Source organism: Boleophthalmus pectinirostris, unplaced genomic scaffold (genome assembly GCF_026225935.1).
Source record: "Boleophthalmus pectinirostris isolate CB_2022bp ecotype Guang Dong unplaced genomic scaffold, ASM2622593v1 HiC_scaffold_21, whole genome shotgun sequence".
Lineage (NCBI taxonomy): Eukaryota > Metazoa > Chordata > Actinopteri > Gobiiformes > Gobiidae > Boleophthalmus > Boleophthalmus pectinirostris.
The window spans coordinates 11,041,235-11,062,602 of NW_026571175.1; the positions used below are offsets into that span (position 1 = coordinate 11,041,235).

At 38.7% G+C, this 21,368-nt stretch overlaps 1 protein-coding gene across 1 annotated transcript in view; it reads left to right on the plus strand.

Annotated features, from left to right (window-relative positions):
* Nucleotides 1-3,783: 3,783 nt before the first annotated feature.
* Nucleotides 3,784-21,368, plus strand: part of foxo6b (forkhead box O6 b) — a 91,802-nt gene continuing 74,217 nt past the window's right edge. The window contains 1 exon segment of the mRNA XM_020917688.2: nt 3,784-4,263. Coding sequence (XP_020773347.2) covers nt 3,784-4,263 — 480 coding nt within the window.

Below are 21,368 nucleotides of genomic sequence, written 5' to 3' on the forward strand. Positions count from 1 at the left end.
ATTTTAGAAGTAAAACCAACCTTGCATTTGAAGGATTTATGTCTGAGCTGCAGCAGTGAGTTGTATTTCCTGATAGAAAGCTTGACAGTGGCGGACTGATATCATCTAGCATCTGTCTTACCGGCAAAGTAAAATTCCGCTGCTGTTGAGAAAATAGTCCCTCGACTTGCGACGATTCATGTGATGCAAGGTTAGTTTTATTTCAAACAGTCTGGTGACAGTCTGGTGTAATGATAGATTTGTTTTGGGTGTTTTGTGGAGTGGGTAAGACTGTTTTAAGTGGCAGGGTAACTATGGACATTGACATGCACTAGCCTAGCACCAGCGACCTCTACAAATACAAGGACTGGATGGAATATTTCAAAAAGTGTCTCCACACGTCTCCAACACTCTGGCTCACTAGGAAATTAGGCCCTATGTCCAAAATTCTGAACTGTCCCTTTAAAAATTCATTATGGTGAATAATTAGGTAAGTGAGAATTTTGTCCTCTGCAAGTCTCATATCCTGAAGACAGTAAAAATCAGATACAGTGCTTTTAAAACAAAACACCTAAACGCAAACACTTGAACTCAATATTAGTAGATACTTTATTTCTAGAGTAGAATAACATTTTAAATTTATTAAAGGTGCATTATGTAACTCTTCTGGTGGAGGGTCTGTCACCTGCTTTTGTCCATGTAGATGTTATTTCTTTGTCTGGAATGTTTCACAGTATGGCATTAAACCTTTCTATCTTCACAGAGACCAAACCAGATCAAGTTACAGGTCAGCTCTGTGGCGAGACTGTCAGAATGCATGTTTTTCTATGAGCAAAAAAAAACCCATCTGTAATTGAATAAATAAAGTAGAGCTGTTTAATGTCATACTGTGCAAAGTTCCAAGCAGAGAAATGACATATCCATAAAAAGAAGCAGATGACAGACCCCCAACAAAAAAGTTGCACAGTGCACCTTTAAACTTAAAAAATAATTAAATAAAAATTACAGCTCCAAAATCAGACGCAGATGTTTGTCCTATTTACAAAAAGTATGAGGGGGCCTAGAGTGTGAATTTGAGCTTTGCCAAACGACTGTTAATTTTACAGCCAGACTTTAAAACAGCGCAAACCAGCGGAAAACACACAGCCAAAATACCACTTCAAATGCACTTCATAATTTCAGAATTTTAAACCAAAATAGCCACTTTTATGTTCTTTGAAGCTTCACTGTGTCTAGATTTAACGAGTCGCAGATTGGCAAAACTTTGATAAATAATAAATCAAATCAATAATTATCTATTTTCAAATTTAGCATTTCATGAATAATTCAGTTCATATTTGATAAACTGTGTACATTTGCATTAGTTATGTTTTACCACATGCAGACAAAAGTATCGGCCACTAACAATGGGGTAAATCTGTTTCTTAGAGGAAAACTTGGAAGGACAATGAAGCTCAGCAATGACCTGCTCTGCTTCTGAAAGTACATTTTCCATTTATTTTCCCAATACACTTTTCCAAAAAATCTAATATTAAGAGTTCAAAGACATCGCGGAGGCTAATCAGCTTGTGCCAACTCATATCCATAACGCGCTTGTTTTAATGTGGTTGTTCAGGGCAACAGTAGCTCAGCTGGCACTGTTTGTCCACTGATCCAAAGGTTGGCGATGCGATTCCAGTTCCTGCAGATGAATGCTGTTGTTGTGTCCTTGGGCAAGACACTTAACCCCCTTGGCTCCCAGTGTCTGTGTACACTGGTGTATGAGTGCGTGTGAATGGGTGAGTGGTTCCTTGATGTAAAGCGCTTTGGTGCCTTGAAGGTGGAAAAGCGCTGTATTACCATTTAAATCCAAAAACATGTTTAAAACACAAGATTCTTTGAAATGTTTTAATAACTTTGTGGTTAAAAAGTTGTAGAAAAATACTTAAAATGATAAGTTTTGTGCTCATTAGTCACCATGTAGCTGATTAGCCCTGCGCAAGAATAAACAGGGTGTGGGCGGTCACTGTTGAGCTCCATATAGCCCATTTAATGCAAACAGAATCATTTGGGATTTGGTCACCGATTAGTGCAAAATGTAAATTTTGGGGGGAGCAAAGAAAGGAGAGACTAACTATACTTTTTTTGGGTTGATTTTTACCCATGTATTTATCCTTGTATTGTGTAGCTACAATTCTAGGCACTTGTATTCGAGCTACAGAACACAAACCCCATTGTCCCAGTGCACAGTTGTCCCACCTCTGTCTCTGCTCCTTTCTGCAAACCCATTCGTAGCTGCACTGCACTGCCGACTCTAACTGGTCACAGTAAAGTCAACATGGAGTTTGAGGTTTAAAACAATGTATTCATCTTTAAACAGTTAAATGATGATGAGCTATAAGCCATGTTATCATGCTGTTACCTCCTCGACAACATACCCAGAGTTGTGTTATGTTTCATTCCCATATTTGAGTAACTCTTTAGTATTAGTCTGATTACATGTCCAAAGCACAAAATGCTCTGTTCCATCTTGTGATGTCATGATAGTTTTCAAGTTTTACCTTTAGTTCACTAGAGATTGGCATTTTCAGAGCTGAAATCATTGGAATGATTCCAGTGAAGGTGTATGGAGTTTAAAAACACAGTAGAGCACTTTCTGTATTACCACATGACATGAAGGTGGAACAGAGTGTTTTCTGTTTGAGAAGAGCCTAAATATGCAGGGTTTGTGTGTTAAACATATGTGAATAAAACAAACAAAACTCCAGGTCTGTTTGTGGTGAGGAAATATTATAACATAGATGAGAAAATTGTGAAATCTGGGCCCTTTAAAATTGCGAAAATAAAATAGGCCTATCTGATACTTTGACTTGCTCATGTAGCCTCTATACTTTTACTTAATTACAATTTAGGCAGTAGAGTGAAGGCTATCGAGCACATTTTTAGTTATATAATTGTGTAACTTACAGATTTTCAGTACTCTTCCACCGCTGGTATTAATAATGTAGATGTACATAATCTGGTCTACTGAGCATTTCGCGCAACATCTCCCCTGATTGGTCTTTGTCGGAGCTTTGTGCGTGTACACTGGCCCCGTATTCCGCCTGCCGTGCGCTCGCAGACAGCCCGGTGCTGTTGTGGAGGGAGGGGAGTGACTGAATCCGTGCGCTCGTCCAATTACACGGAGGCAGCAGCAGCAGAGCCACTTCTTTTCACTTCTTTCCCTTCAGCTTAAGTGGCTCCAAACCTTCCGAGACGCACACACACGCACGAACTTGCGACGCACACACGTACACGTACGCGCACATGCCGGTCTCGTAGTGGAACGGGGAGCTGCGTCGCGATAGGAGGAGAGCCGCTGCCCATGTGACACGTGCGCAAAGACAAAGGTAGATTTCTGTGCCTCTGTCAAACGGCGTGCTTGGATCAGACGCGCGCGGGGGGAAGATGCTCCAGCTCCAAAACCAACGGGGATTTTTGACGCTCGGAGCTGCGTGCGTGTATAGTAAATGATTCATGAGGTTTCTTTTAAAGCGCGAGGACTCGACTTGGAGGAGTAGAAACCAGTGAGAGAAAGAAAGAATAGTGGAGTTTGGTTCCGAGAGGTTTTTATCAACTGTTGCTGCGGACACGTTGAGTGATATTGTCGTGCGTAAGAGCGAGGCATCATGGAAGAGATTTTGAAGAAAGCGGTTTGGATACGCGTTCCCCTGCCCTGACGTGGTGGAGAATATCCCACAATTGAACAGATTTATAACGTGTGAACAATACAATAAGGACGCAGTTGTTTTCGGGCGTTTTGTGACAGTGACCTTGCCTCACACCATGCTCATGATGATGGAGAGCGGAGCGATGGGCGCGCACTCGGAATTCGACGCTCTCTCGCACTCGCAGCCGTGCGCTTGGCCGCTCCTGGACGAGGCCACCCGGGGTCTGCAGGGTCTGGCCACGGTCAAGCTGGAGCCGCCGGACCACCTCAGCTACGACGTGCCCTCCTCGTGCAGTCGCGCCGAGCGGAAAGGCGGCGCGCCGGCAGACATCAAGCCGCCCATAGTGGCTTCGGCTCCGGCCACAGCATCGTGCATGTCCGCTGTGGCCGCGCTGGACGTGGCCGGTCAGCTGCGTAAAGCCAAGTCGTCCCGGCGGAACGCGTGGGGGAACCTGTCGTACGCGGACCTGATCACACGCGCCATTGAGAGCACTCCGGAGAAGAGGCTGACGCTCTCGCAGATCTACGACTGGATGGTGCGCTTTGTGCCGTATTTCAAGGATAAAGGAGACAGCAACAGTTCCGCCGGCTGGAAGGTAAGGGTGCACGTGAGGCTGTCTGACTGTCGCACGCACGCACACACGAACAGGTTAATTACAGTGGACAAGAGGCGCACGTCCCCAATGACCAATCCACAATCAAACCGAATAACCCTTAGCACTAACAATAAGAATTCTTCTAATATGATCATACGAAGTCACACGCTTTATCTTTGTTCTGCGTAAATCCGGAGAGACGAATGCCAGGCTCATGTAGTGTGGACAAAATGGACATGTCCACAGTATGAATTATGAAATGAGTTATAAGCTTCTGTATTCTTCAGAAGAATACAACGTCTTACACAATGTTTATGACAACTAAAACACAGGCTATATTTTAAACTATATTTGGTTCTCAATGAAATGATTCCCATTCAACGATCTTCTACATAAGCACGTTCTGTTCCAAAGTTTATAATGCATTTTAATAAGACTTTGGTAACATCAGGACGTTGCACTTGCATGTGAAAACAAACTGTCAACCTGTTAAGCTGATTATTTTATCAGGTAAATCTACGTCTGTACCATTTTCCATCTTGAGAACTTAAATACTTTAAATGCAAATTACAACGAAAATCTGGCTTTGATTTTGAATATTAAAGACTTCATTTTGCCTTAGTTAAATCAGGAACAGATTGTACTCCTCATGAACTAACTTTGATTACACGCATATGATGTAATGTAGTTATTAAAATTAATTTGTCAACATTATATATTCATTTGTTGTGTCAGATATCTCAAATCATATCATCGAATGGCCTTTTTTCATAGCCGCTACACTGTCTTCTACTTTTCCAGTCTATAGGGAAAAGAAATAGACTTTATGGACATATGTTTTCAATGACTGTCAGAGTAAAATTAATTCTGGGTGACCTAGAATGACATTTCTTCTGTCAGAGGTACCATTTCAAGTAAAAAAGTGTTCTAAACTTGCCAGAAATAGTTGTCTCTCAATTCGTTGATTCTGCAAACTCTTAAGTGGTTTTGTCATGTGTTTCTGATATCAATGTGAATAACTATGTTTATTTGATTTATTTTTTAAATTTAAGAACAGATGCGCACAATATTTTAACATTTCAATACTCCGAAGTCATCATCTAAGACACTATTTTTGATTTCAACGTAAAGGTGCAGTGTGGAACTTTTATTTTGGAGGGGCTGCCACCTCATTGTCTTCATGGATGTGTTATTGCTTTGCTTGAAATGTTCCAGAATATGGCTTTAAACTTACCTTACTTAATGGAGACAAGTGGAGAACAACAATAGGCCAAGTGACAGGCCAGATCACATTTTTTCATGGTATTTTTCAGCAATCTGTAACAAATGCAAGAAAGAAAAGAGAAGTTTAACGCCAGATTGTAAAACACTCCAGGCAAGATACTAACATCACCAAGTTGATGACGGGCTCTCCACCAAAAAAGTTACATATTGCACCTTTAAAAAACATCACGCTTTCAACATTGCACTCATTCCACTCTGCTATTTGGACGCTAAACTGCATTAGAGTGAATGGAAGCCTATATTTAGTCTTGGCCTGCTGTCTCTTCCTACTATCATTTAGCATAGTTGTTGGCTACATAATGCAGGCCTTTGGAGGTATGGAGCGTGTGTGCGTGCTGTGTCCCGGTGTGACCAGGCCTGTGAATGTCTCCAAAGGTTCAATGGGTTCAGCTTCAGCTCCTTTAGCGTGAGGAGAGCGCAAGCCACAAGAAAGAAAAGGAGAAAAAAAAAGAAAAGAAACACTCCTCTCTCTGTCTGTTTCGTGCTCTGTCGCTTTCGCCAAGTCTTCCGATGCATTCCTTAAAGGTCCTGTACCCGATTTATTTCAAAATTGTTTTGTATTCCGGTACAGATATATTGTTTTAGGAGTGTTGCGTGGTGTCCGCTTCGAATTAGAAAGCGTTTTATTGTTTGATGATCAGGAAGTGCACATTAGCATGCTAGTTGTCACGTCCAAAAACTCCGGTCTCCGAAAGTTGCGAGAAGCACTTATAAACTCATTCCGGTTGAAATTTAAGACGCTCGGAATGCATAAGGTAAGTGAGGAATAACTTTGGATCAATGCAAAGTAAAACGAACTAGCTCTGTTTTTTCTGTTTTTAAGCTGGTAAAAATCAGGTACTGTGCCTTTAAATTGTGCTTAAGGGTTAGGGTAGGGACAAAATTATTGTTGTTCAACATCCGTCATTACGTAACCTTATCAACATGGAACAATGAACTTGATTTTAGACATTGCGTAATATCAGAGACTAACTGGCCTATTGTCCATTCCTTAAATTAGATTGAACAGAATATTTCTGTTTGCGACGTTTGACCAAGAAAATAATATAATACTTGCATGACCGCTAAACAGTTTCTCAGTTACCCGCAAGAAAGAAAGGAGAAAAAAAAAAAAAAAGAAAGAAGAGAAAGAAATATTACTCTGTTTTCATGCTGTCTCTTTTTCCAAACTATTCCGATGCATTCCTTAAATTTTCTGACCGGAGCGTTTGTGGGTCAGGGCAGAGACAGGGCAAGCCTCGGAGATTCCTGACCCCAGCGTCACCCTGTCTTCACTTGGCCCTGATCTCGGGATTAATCATTGCAGAAAAAGAGGAAAAGAAAAGGAAAACATCATAAACCACTGTCACTTCATGGCTGATAATAACACGGGTAACAGGGGTGTTCAAATGGGGTGGGAAAATGGGGCGCAATATAGGGTGCCCTTTTTTGTGTGTGTGTTTATCTTGTTTTGTCAAAATGTAGGGAGAGTAAAGTCAAGCGTTAGTAGGCACTAACGCTTAACTTTTTCACTTTTTTGTTATGAAAATTATGATTATTTATATATGTTGTTGTAGAAATTGGTTTAAGCAAGTGCAATTACACAATCCGCAATCACAATAAAACAAAAATAGATGTCATCACTTAGTTTATAATACATACATTTTTATTCCTGTCTTGTTTTTCTTAAGGATGTATAGAATAAATGTGCATCTATGGAGAAAACAATTACCAGAGTTTTTTTTTTTTAAATCTTGATATTTGACTTGATTTTATTTTGTCTTTTCAAAAATACAACTGAAATTTGAATGTGTGCTATTTAAAGAACAAACAAACAAACAAGAAAACAAAATCGATTATATGTTTAGACATCACAGACTCACAATCTTTCAATCTTTTACAATTTAATTAATCAACTGTTATTGCTAGACATGTTGTAAAAGTACAAGTACATTTTTGGGGTACGTTTTTTGGTATTAATGTATGTACTTATGTTTACCACCTTCTGAAAACTGACAGTGCATTTAACAAATTTAACAAAACAAAACAAACTAAAAAGAGTAAAACTGTAAAATTAAACTTTATTTACTCTTATTTATTATGACTTACATCCCACTTCCTGTCATTTCTACACAGTTTACCTCTAATGGACAATTTTCAAAGAACAAAAACAAACAGCACGACTCGGGTGTCAAGGCCAACAGATGTAACTCCAGATTATCCCTTAAACTCAAATTAATATGAGGTTAATCTAATAGATGACTGCCGGTAATCCCTTTAGCTTTACCACTACCCATTCTGCTCCTGCTGCTGTTACTGGATTAGGCTCTTTGTTTCCCATCTTGACTGTGCTCCGAGCTCGCATGGGAAAGTTGAGTTCCCCTGGTGTTCTTGCACTAAAGCACTTATTCCAGTGTCCGGTGCCAAAAACACTCACCGCCAGCTTCAATCAAGGCCCTATCGTAATAAACTGAGCGCTAACAGATGAGCTAATCGCGTAGCCGTCGTAAAAGCAAATAGGTGAGTTTACAGTAGTTTACAATGAAATAAAAATGCGTGCTAACTGATGTAGATGGCGCAATTGTTGTGGAGTGGAGTTTTGGCGATGTGTTCAGGGTTAGGCGAAAATTGGAATCTGCGCTGGTTTCCATTTCAAGGGGGGTTTGTACAATTTAACTACTTATTGTCGGAACGTTACAAACACAAAACCTGCACTTAACGACAGTGGATCAGTAGTTAAGAGCACTTGTCCAACCAACCTGAAGGTTAGAGGCTTGATTCCTACTTGGACCGAGTTATATCACTTTGTCCTTAGGCAAGACACTTCAGTGAATGAATGTATGAATGTGATGGGTGCATAAATGATTGGTGGTGGTCGCAGGAGGACGATGGCGTATTCATAATTTAACAGATGTGAAAAACTGTGCTATAAAAGCCAATATTTTCGACCTAAAGTGTGTACAGTTTGCTCCTGTTCCATGTCAAATGATGTCAGAATTGTTGGATTAACCCCATACAAAGAACTCTCTGTAAAGCTCCTAAAATTTCTAAAAACACTATACTAATTTGTCTCTGTCTCAAAAATTGTAACTTAACCAGGACATTGGGTTTTTTAAAATAAAAAAAAATAAGGCAAAATATTATTGTTCAACTCATTACGCGAACTTATATTTTTATCAGAATTTAGAGATTGCATCAAGTAACTCATAAATGGACTAATCTCCGTAGTCTATATCAAATTAAATCATTATCATTTTGATCGAACCATTGAAAAGATTGTAGTGTAATTATACAAGATATTTAGCATATTCCCACTTGCTTGATCACTACAACAGATTTAGTTAGCCTTATTAAAAGCGACATGTACCAAACCCATCATTAGATCCCTTACTCGCTCAGTCCCTATGGAAGGCCTCACCAGGGAGTGCTTCGTTTAAAGACAGCACCTGTGTACCGCGGAAAAAGTTCCCATGACAACAATGAATACAAATCGTTCCATGTCTCCTGTCACTTTAATTATATTGTAATTAACCAGTATGGAACCATGTTTAATAGCTTAAAATTACTTTTAAGTTTTGAAAGCATTAGCCTACGATACAAAAAATGAACTGCAAACCCCTATGACTTTTTAAAATGGCACTTATCTGTTTTTTGTTGTTGTTGTTATATATTGTTAAATTATAATTACAATTTGATTAGTTATTACTTTTTATTATAATTCTTAACATATATATATATATTTTTTTTTATTTTATTTTGCAGAACATTACCTCCAATAGCACCAAACATGCTTTATAATGAAGGTTCACCATTTAATGACGGTTGCTCTCCCTGTTTGTTTGGGTAGATTTCCTATGGGTGTTCTGGCAGCTAAACTAATCCTGCACCGTGGTACTCCTAACCAGACTGCTTATACAATAAGGGCAAAACAAAGTTTGCTCAAATGGAAAATGTAATGTTTTTCCCCAAATTATGCAAATTTTGTACGCTAAAAGACCACGTTTAAGATTTTTGTGACATAAAATAAACTTGTAGCGAGCGGTGTTGTTCAAAATTGGCTACTTTCGATCCCTTATTGACTACCAGTGGTGCATCCTAATGAAGTAAAAGTAGTAAAGTACTGTGCTTAAGTAAAAATTCTAGGTATCTTGAGTAATTTTTACTTTTACTTCACTATACAGAGAGCATGTATCTGTAGTTTCTACTCCACTACATTATGACAAGACTGAAAAGTAAAAATCTGTTGACCTGCTGAAAAGGCTGAAGGGTTTGTTTTTAACAGGTTTGTAATTTGAGCAAACAAAAAAATACAAATAAAAACACCTAGAAAAAAATCTATTGTTTCTGTTGAACAAAATTCAGCACGCATCTTTATTAAAATCACGAAATTTGAAGCCTTATAAGATCTCAAAATCTTTTCAAGCAGGTTCTTTAATACTTTTATTTAAAGTTGCACTGTGAAAGTTTTTGAGGGCAGGGTCTGTTAAGTATTTGTCTTCACGGGAGACATTATTACTTTGCCTAAAATGTTCCACCGCACGGCATATTTTTATTGTCTTAAAAACATGCATTCTTACTGAGAGCAGCGTCACTTATCCATGGATCTGACTTGTAACTTGGCCTAGTAGCGTCGCCTGTTTGAGTCCATGGAGATAGCTGGTTAATGTCGTACTATGGGACATTTCAGCAAAAACATTTCCATGAAGACGAGCAGATGACCTTCTACCAGAAAAGTTACACAATGCACCTTAAAGGATATTTTTCCATGAGACACTTTTACTTGAGTATTTTTTTATTTATTTTTTGCTCAGTTATCTCTACTTTTACTTTTGCAAAACTGAGCCTTTCTTTCACCTCTGTTGACCACCACACTCTCGTAGTTAGTTAGTCTTTTTAAATTGTCCACCGCAGCTTTGCCTCTACCTACAATACGAGGTGCAAACCGATTCCACTTTACACCCGGCCAGTGGCTCATTTTGGAAGCGAGCACTATCTGATGTGTCTGTGGGAGTTTAATCAGAGGACTACCAGGGTCAACAGCTCTGCATTAATAGGATTTTTAAAAAGGCTCCAACACATTGCTACTTTAATAAAACAACACAAGCCGCTCGCAGATTTTGATTAATTATGAAATTTGGCGAGGCTTACCGGTGCTGTTCTTTTATAAAAACCAGATGAGAAGTGGAGGAAGTGAAATAAGTTTTTGAATTGCAGAATTGTAATTATCAGACTTCCTTTTTTCAGAATGTGCTGGCTTTGTTTCAGCAACAACAAGCCATATTACAGTTATGTGAGGCTGTGGGGGTGAAGTGTCTTGCTAAAGGACATGGTGACACGCAATCTTCTGTTTCTTATCACCCTATTTATTTCGATACATACATTGGAATTTTAATGTACTTCTGAAAAAAAAAAAAACAAGAACATAGACATTTGATTTCTTGTGGTCTTCGCAGCACTTTTCTCATGGGATGTGGTTAGATGCTTGAGCCGGGGCATCTGGATTAAAACCTCTCCACCGACATTTGTTTTTTCATTGCTGCAAATCCTCACATCTGTTTTACTAAATGAGAAAAATCAAGACCTGAGCTGATGAGTTGGAGGTCGAAGAGAGGGTGAAGAGGCTGAGGGTTCTACTGCTGCTGCAGTGGTGTTTCAAAAATGAAAAGCTTGTGAGATCGTGATGTCTGTGATTGGCTTACAACAGCAGAAGTGAAGGGAGGCAGAGATGGGACGTAGAGAATATTGTTGATATTTTCGCACTAATATTTCTTTCTAGGCCACACTAGACTCTGCGTGTCCATGCGTCATTCCCCGATTGTCGTCAGAGCATCCGATGTGTCTTTTTGAACAGACTAATGAGCAAAATAGGAAATAGAAGAGTGTTATATGACTGTCTCATAGAACTATAATAAAATCTGGAAGGTGAACCCAAGATGGCGTTGTATTGTTTTCAGTGGCCTGTGCGCAAAATTCATTTTCTCTTCCGCATTTACATCCTCAATACGAACTAGCGCGTCCCAACCATGTGATACCTGTAGCGTGCACGGCGTGGAGCGTTTGGACCAATCAGAGCGAGAGCTGCTAGAGCGTGTCACGTTTAGAGCAGAAATGGAACCCAAAATGTAAGACTGCATTTCCGAAGTTATTTAATCAAACAAAGAATGACCAAACACAAAAATCCAAACAGACGTGAAACTGATCATGACAAATGAACCAACAAAGGACAGAGAGAACACAGGGTATAAATGCACACAGATAAATAAGACACAGGTGAGACACACTAGGGCGGGGGAAACAATCAATACAACAGAAAGAAAAACTCAAAAACACACAGCTGGAGAAATAACATACAACCAGGTCAAGAATAATAAAATAATTCAATGAAAATTAACACCATGACAGACACACAAAACTAACTTTTAGATTCTTTGAGGATTTAAAAATGTTAAAAACTTTATGTTGTGAAAATATAAAAGATTCCTACAAAATCCAGCCCTTTTGAAAATTGTGGATACCCTGTCAGCCAAACACGGGCAGTTTGAATTCCCAGAAAACGCATTCTGTATGAGAGAATTCTTTCTGAGCCCAAGCTCTCTGGAGCTGCAGTACCTGGAGCGGCCACTAGTCGGTCTGTAGCTGAGACAGAGGGGGAATTCCTTATCCAGGTTTTATTATATATCCATGGGTTGTATGTTTAATTAAGGCAATGTAACAAATTATTTTAAATACCAGATAAATTTAGTTGAGATTCACATTTTGACAAAAGTGAAAAGTGAATATGTGAACTTGACATACATTTGTAATCCTTGTCTCAATCTCTGTATCAGTATCAGCAAATATAGTAATATTGGACACAGCAAATATCTGCAAATATTGATTGTTGGCTCAAACAGCCCATATCAGAGAAAAGGATTGTTGTATGATAAATTGAAAGTAGCCTGACAGATCAGTACTCTCCATTCCAGTCTCAATCTCTCTATCGAGGTCGAAATGGAATCCATTAGTCCTTTGGTGAAATTTTATTTTATGTAGACAAAAATAACATTAAAAAGTGTTTCTAAAAATAGCTCCTCACTCGTGGACGGAGCAAAGTGAATAAGTTGATATGTATTTAAGTGGTACAATTAAACTCACAGGCTCACCCTCGCTCTCCCCTCTGCTATGGAGACGTATTAGGACTCCCATTAATCTCAATCAAATCACCATCCTATTCAGCTCAACAGCGCACTCCGGTCTTATCGCTGAGGGCTTTTTCAAATTGGATTTTAAGGCAGGGGCTTAATTCGCGGGGCCTTGTTTGTGTTCTGTCCCAAAGATGCCCGGCGACTGCCCTTCCCAGCTTTGAACAGGCCGTCTGATTGGTCAGTGTTTAGGCGGAATCTGATAGGTCGCGGAGTGAAAGCAAAACAACGTGATTTGGTGAAAACAACACAGCTTAATATTAACGGAAAAGAACTTGTGATGTCACTATTGGTGCAACAACATGTTTTGATGGTATCTGAATGTTTTTTGGTAGTTCATTGTAGATTAAAGCGGTATTTGGGAACTTTATGGTTAGCCTGTCTACGTCAAAACAAGAGTGTTATCTCTCTTTGTGGCGGTTGAGAAAAAGCACTATGTAACTTGAATGACTTCCTGTTTTGGGACTTAAAATTTTTTGGGGGGAATGTTCATAGATATTCTTTGAACATGTGATTCAAATTTATATATTTTGTTAGAATACATAGATACAATTGTCTTTGCCAAACAAATTCAGCAAATATATATCAGCGCCAGTAAACCAAAATATTAGTTTATTAGTTAGCCATAGTTTTGATGATTTTTTTTCTCAAATGTAGTCAGCAAACTCAACGCAAATCTTCTTATTCAATGTTAAATAAACCATAGCTGCGATGTCCAACTGTATTTCACAACTTCAAATGCACAGTGCAGTACATCTTATTTGCTCCGACTGAAGACTGGCATTGAGGGAGGAGAGGGGGTGGTCGGGCGCTGTACATGGGGCAGCGTGGGAGGAAAATAAGATCCAGTTGGTCTATTAAAAGCAGTCTTTAAGAGCGCTTGTGTAATCCTGTCTGAAAGCCCCATTCAGCCAAGGGCCCCTTTGTCTTCATCAGAACCAACCAGTGTCCTTGGAGCCGCCATAAACACAGACACTTTTACACTGTTCTAATCGTCCGTGCATACAGGAGCCACTCAGTCGCTTTGGTGTCATGAGCTATACGTTGATAGATAAAAAAAAAAAGTATTACTGTATTGCTCCATTTATTTCATTTTATTTTATTTGTCTATGCACTAATGTAATGAGTGCCAGCCACCTAATTTGCCCAGAATGTTGCGCAGTTTGGCATTAAACTTATCGATCTCCACTGAGACTAGAACGCGACACCACCAGGTCAAGTTACAAGTCAGATCTGCAGAGGGACGACCTATGTCGTGGTAAAAATTAATTTTTCAGCAATAAATAAATCATTTATTAAGTTAATAAAAGTTTATACCACTGTGGGACATTCGAGGTAAATCAATAATATCTCCATGGAGACATTTGTACCAGAAAAACGGCATAATGCAGTGGACCTGTCTTGTACTTTTTAGTACCAAGGTTTGAATTTATTTCTGAGATCGAATTGAAGCATCTGTAGTCTGCTGTTTTCAGATCTGTGTTATAATGTTGTTTCCTCATCACAAACATACATGGAGTTGAGTTTTTGTTGTGTTGTGTGTTGTTGGCAACGATTCCCGAGATCGAGGATTTAAAGCTGGAACAAAGAGAATGTTCAGTGAATTTTATCAAGGGAAAGACGTTATTGCCCTTCTTCCTACGGGATTTGGGAAAAACTTAATAGACTCTTTAGCGGTGCATTACATACGTCACGACCAAATAGCAGCGATTGGTTAATGAAAAAAAGTACCCGCCTACCGTCGAGCAAACAAATTCTAACGTTGTGAGGTCAGACGGTTTCTACGAAGTGAAACCGGCTGATGAATCAGCCTACCTTTTCATGATATCAGAAGGTGAAACATTGAGCAGTGAGCATTTTGAGATGTAGACAGACTCAGGGTCTGTTTACACGAGAACCCTTGTGGGTAAAAATGACAAAATATTTTAGACAGTGATGGCGTTTTGGGCCTTAGAAGCACAAAAATCTGAAACCACCCTCCAGAGTGGAAAAGTTGAATACACTCCCCTGTAGCGTTTCCGTCTACACTGCCCAAGACGTAGAACTCTGATCAGATCTGCTCACGTCACGTACACGTTTATGTCACATACATACAGTACACAGAAACAAAAATGTCGGATGGCATGCATACCCAATCCAATACCAAACACATTTGCATCACCGTATGCACGCAGATTTTCTCCTAAAAATGCTTGTCTAAATGCAGAATAAAAAGTGAAGACGCCACTTTTGCATCTTCTGTTCAGACTGTCATCATATAAACGTAGTCTAATAATAAAGAAATACTCAAACATGTGAATGAAAGAAAACACAACTCCAGGTTTGTTTCTGAGGAGGTAACACCGTTCTAACATGTCTTAAAGCTCACTAGAGTCAACTTTGGTAATACGGGACCTTTACACCCAGAGGTGCCACTCATTTGTTTGCGCGTTTTTTTTCCCACCCTCCTTTTTTCACACGTCACATTGTCTATCGCAGTGCCAGTGTTACACCTCATTGACTGCGGCTTGGCAAGTATCAGATTTACAAGTGTTAAGAGGTACCTTTACATAGCCCCATGCATCAATACCAGTTGGTTTGCCAGCGCTTGTCAGATAGGTACAGAACACGATTAGAGGTGTTTTGATTGCCAAAGCGGGCACTAGGAGTCGTAATCATTTCAGTTTGCAATATGGTCATACAGCTAAGCAATTTTTTGTTCGTTTTTATTGCTGCTATGAGAAGATTAAAGGCGTTGCACTTGTTTTTTTTTTATTGAACTATTTCATTTTAAAGAGGAGGTATTACACTTCTATTGAGTATTAATTGCTAGCAAATAACATGTAGATCATCATGTTATCTTTTATTGTTTTAAAAAGACAATATTCACCACAAACTAGAGATCTGTGCGGGACAGAATTCTCAGGCCCGTTCCCGCCCGTGCCTGCAAAGAATTGTAATTTTCATTCCCGCTCCCGCCTGCATCTGCGATATTTTGTCCCGCTCCCGCCCACAAGTCCCACAAGACGGGGACATTTGCTTTATTAAGCTCAATCAAACACAAATAAGTGGAAAGGAATTGTCTAAAATGTGCGCAAGATTGGACCACGTCTGCAAATTTAGGCTGCTTAAAATGTTTTTATTAATGTCAAATAACATATCCAGCACAAATGATGTATGATAGGCAAACATTAATCATTTGAATATTTTACTTTACACTCATTTAGTTTGCAGGACTGCAGTTTATCATCCCCCCCGCCTGCTCCTGCATATGCCCGCAATGAGCTTTCATAATGTGTCCCGCGCCGCACTGTTTTGCGTTGCGTCCCACAGGTCCTGCTGGTTATATCGCAAACAACATATGAACATTTTCAATAGGTTTCACTTTTTGCTGTCCTCGCTAAGTCATTTCCCATTCAGAGCGCTGTCACATTACAATCCACATGCATTCCAGAATAAAACTATTGAACATCACATCAGGTTTGTGAAGTTGTAGTGTATTTTTTATCTTTTTGTATCCTGCTTTTGTATATTTATGGGAAATTGTCATGCCAGAGAATAGGTGATATAACTTGTTGGCTGAGCACTGGACAGATCACAAGATTACTCAAACATGCATGGATGACAAATAAGATCACTCCGGACATGTTTTTGAGCAATGTTATAACTTAATTATTATAATTTTGCATAATACCACTTTTTTAAAGAGGTTGCGGCGGTCCAGTGTTACTCCTTACTTATCTTATATATTCTGAGCATCCTAATTAATCACCGCAATGAGTTTCTAAACACTTTCCAAACTTTTAGCAGAGTTTTGTCTTCAGAGTAACGCTAACAACAGCTTCGCAGCGCACTTCCTGATTCTCGGATTATAAAAGCGTATTATACTTACATGCAGACAGCGTTCAATTTACTTATTTTGACCTGAAGAGCTACTTATACAATATATCTGTACTGGGGGAAAATGTTACACAATTAGAGCAGTTCTGATTGCCAAAAGGGGCACTAGGAGTTGTAATCTTTTCAGTTTCCAATATGGTCCGTGCAGCTAAACATTTTTTTTTATTGTTACTCTAAAAAGATTAAGAATGCGGGCTTTGGCAGTCATGTGCGAAACATTTTGGAAAACAATGTAGGCATTATTAGCAACAGCTGTTTCCAGTCTTGGATCCAGTTGGCATGTTATTGGTTATGCCTGTTGAATTAAAAAGCCCATTTGATACATTGCAAAAAGATGAGAAGAGCTTCGAGCCTTGCCTACTGACACTGTGTCCTCTGGCAAGACACTTTATCTAGTTTGCGTGTGGAGATGTGTGTGTGATTGAGGCTAAAATAAAAATGCTTCTGTAAACTGGGGTATCCGATAAGCACTAAGGCCATTACTTTATTATTATTTGATCATATTTAAAGGTGCACTGTATAACTTTTCTGGTAGAATATGAACCACCTGCTTGTCTCCATGGAGATATTTTTATTGTTATTGTTATGTTCTCCACAGTACGGCATTCAATGTATTTACGGCATTTATTGTTTTGCTCAACTGTTTATCAAAAACATGTATTCTTACCATAGACTGTAGAAAGAAGTGGACAAAGGAAGTGTGGCGTTATCCCTAGCATTTGGTTCCAGTCAAATGAGGCTCACAAGGCTAGCATTTAAAGGGATTGATCTGGAGCAGAGTTACATGGTGAAATAAAAACATCAGGATAATGTAGAGAGGATTAATAGGAACATTTTAAAGGGACAGTTTGGAATTTTGGACATAGGACCTCATTTTCGAGATGTGTGGGAGACACTTTTTGAAATATTCCATCCAGTCCTTGTATTTGCAGAGGTCGCTGGTGTTAAACTAGTGCATATCAATGGCCATAGTTATCCTGCCATTAAACTTACCCACTCCACAAAACACCCGAAGCAAATATTATTATGCCAGACTGTCGATGTGAATGTCTGTGTTGATATAATAATGTTTGAAAAAAATAATAACTTCACATCGCATGAATCGTCGCATGTTGAGGGACTGTTTTCTCAACAGCAGAGGAATTTTACTTTGCCGGTAAGATAGGTGTGAGGTGATATCAGTCCGCCGCTGCCAAGCTTTCTATCAGGAAGTACAACTCGCTGCTGCTGCTGCTCAGACATAAATCCTTCAAATGCAAGGTTGGTTGTGCTTTTTAAATGATTCTATCGACACAGACATTTACATCGACAGACTGAAGTAATAATAGATTTGCTTCAGGTGTTTTGTGGAGTGGGAAATACTGTTTTTAGTGGCAGGCTAACTATGGCCATTGACATGCACTAGCCTATACAATATTCTATCCCTCCAAATACAAGGAGGGATAGAATATTTTCAAAAAGTGTCTCCACTTGTCTCACACTCTGGCTAACTAGGAAATGAGGTCCAAAATTCTGAACTGTCCCTTTAAGACCAAAATGACGAAGATGACTGGAGCAGTTACAGAGAGAGGGGTGACAATTTTTCAATGTAAAGTCACTTGGAGCCATAGTTGATGGAGCTGGAAGCACCACCATGAACACTTCCTATTTGGAACGCAACGGCCAGCGGGTTAGCAATGTCCATTTATTTATATAGTCTATGATTCTTATTGTGCCTCTCCGCAGATCTGTCTTCTAACTCAACTGTGAATCAATCCAATTTAGGCCTACATTCCAAATCATAATTTTCTTTTCATAACATTTGGTCTTTCCTAATAACATTTGGTTTTCTTGGACAATTTGACTTAATAATTTGGGGCTGGTCTTGCGATATTGCAAACAAAAGCCAGTATGCAAAATCACTATGTACAACAATTTTATTTCCAACTGTCGTATCAACCAATTATAAGTTAGTCAAGTGTGAACAATGTTAATGCAATAATAAAATGTGGTAATCAAACGTTACACCAAATTGTTCCATGGCAGTAGCATCCATTCCTGTTAACTGCCGTGGGCCATGTGGACTCAAGAATGGTGATTTGCACGTCACTTTATTTGTTGTTATCGTTGTGATTAATTATTACCTGATTTTTACTCTTAAAACGTGAAAAACAGAACTAGTTAATTTCTTCAGTCAGGATTCTGGGCATCCTAATTATTCAAAGTGATGAGTTTATAAGCTTTTCTTTCAAATTCAGAGACCAGAGTAAACAATAACTAGCATGCTAACTTGCACTTCCTGATTATGGGACAGTAAAAATGCTTAATGGTAACAGTAGAAGTACACAGTGGACATATTTGCTGCATCTATGCTGGGGCAAAACAAAAAATGGTACTTTTAATGATTTTCTTTATTAGAAGACAAAGCATTTAAAATATCAAAAATCTATGCACTAGGGAGCTTGTCTGTAAAAATTTTTTTTTAATCCAAATTTATTTCTGAGTACCTATTGTATTATGTAAATGTATCTTAAACCACGATCAATCCAATCCAATTATACAATATGGAGTATGCAGATGTTTGTTGTCTCTGCCAAAGAGTTGAAATAGTCTCATTTCAGACACATTCCTTTATTAATATAGATCTTTACACGCATCTGTCCCACTGTGATCATGCACTAATGGAGTTTGGGAAGAACATGGCAAATTGATGGGCAGGAGGATGCATTCAGATGTTATTCATGATTTTATTACAAGTTAGAAGAGGGGTCATCAAACTAAGGCCTGCGCACCGACTCCAGCCCTCCACACTTCTTTGAGCTGCTCCCACCACTTGAACTGGCTCTATGAGGCAATCCTCAAAAGTTGTCATGGCCTGTTTTTTAAAGACAAGTCTGTATCTTGCATTTTGTTGATTTTTTTCAATTTAAAAAATGATATTTATATAAAGTATTTATATTTATATTTAAATAATTATATGACGTATTTACATTTGCTGCCGAATTTTCGTGACCTGACAAGGTCAGTGAGTTGTGAGAGTGAGAGTAGTGCAGTGAAGGGCAGCAAAATGGCGAGTGTTAAAGTACGAAAACTTGACAGAGAGTGCTGAGTTTTAAAAGAACAGTGGATAACAGATTATTTTTTTGTTCAGTGTAAGAACTATGCAGTTTGTCTGATATGTAAAGAAAGTGTGGCGATTTTCAAAGTATATAATCTGCGTCCTCAGGGTCATACAGTTATGTTATACGGTCTAACCAACCCTGGCTCCCCATCACAGTCAGGAGAGATAATGTGACCTCTAGAGAAAAAAGTTTGGTGATCGTTGTATTAGAAGCAAGATTGAGAAAATTTATACTACCTCTAAAAGTCTACAAAAATATGTGATTATAGAATTGGTAAACAATATAGCTACATAAATTATGTTATTTTATTTACATAAAAATGTAGAAATGTAGAATCTAATATTGGTGACAGGGCTCTTTTTGTCCAAAAACACCACAAATATTTCACTGTCTCTTGTTAAAATTCACTGTTTCATATTGATTAATGTATTCTCAATTTACTTACCTGGTTAAATATTTAATAAATAAAATAAAATAATTAAAACAAAATTAGAATTAGAATCAGGTGATCTTATTATAATACAGCACAGCAATTCATGAGTCTCAGCTTTCTTCTATATGCAACATTTTTTACTGACCGAATATTTAATCACTATGGCAACTGTCCTAATTATTCATCATTCTGAAATCCATCGATAGAATGTTGTAATGTCAGAAAGAACAACATTTTATACACACACACACAAAATAATAATACTATTGTAGATACTGAAGTAAATAAAAAATAATTAATAAAAGCATTGTATTCTAAGCTATATTTATCCCTCCACACCACATAATCTGCATACTAACACATTTCTACCTGCCCCCATTGCAATTAAACACTACACACTTATACAGAACGCTGCAACACCAAACACAACCCACTAGCAAATCAACAACATCAGCGCACCAACTCTACTGTACTCCTATAGACCCAGAGTTACCTAATCCTTCTCACTGAGTAACTTTCACGACCGACTATTCGCGGGGTAATTGCGGTCAAGTGTGGTGTCCGTGTTTGTTATTTGAGGTGGAGAGGAGATCCGTAGGAGGACAGGGAGCAGAGGGAGGGAGGGAGGGATGAGAGAAGGGAGGGATGAGGGAGGAGGGAGGGAGGGGAGGGAGGGGAGGGAGGGCAGTGTGCGTGGGCCTGATGCGGTACAGAGCCAGTCCACAGTCCAGCCGGCAGGTAGGAGCGCACTGGCACCACACGAGCACCGCGCAAAACATGTGAAAGCCACCATTTGGTTACATAAAGCTGCTTTGTTTATAAAAGAGTTGATATGCAGTGTTTTTAATAACAGCGGTTGAAGTTATATTGTATTGTAAACTATTGAATGTATATACTGTATATTGAAGAGCTCATTTGCAAAAACAAGTGCCATTTGAAAAAGTCATCAGAGGCTTGTACTTAACTCTTAGTTTAGTAGTATTTTCGAAAGCCATATCTCTTTTACTGCTATCAAAATATAATTCCATTCTGTCTTGATAAAATCCACATTGCTAAGAAACCATAACAAAATGGTAAAAAAATAAATAAATAAAATTTAATCTTTGGACATTTTTCAAAACAGAGTGACTAACTGAAAAATCACTGGCAAATGGCAGCTAGTTTGGGATGTAATTTTCTTTGAGATGGACTTTTATAACAATTCAGAATCTGCTCACCTGTTGTAGTTCCAACTAAAACAGTTGTTTC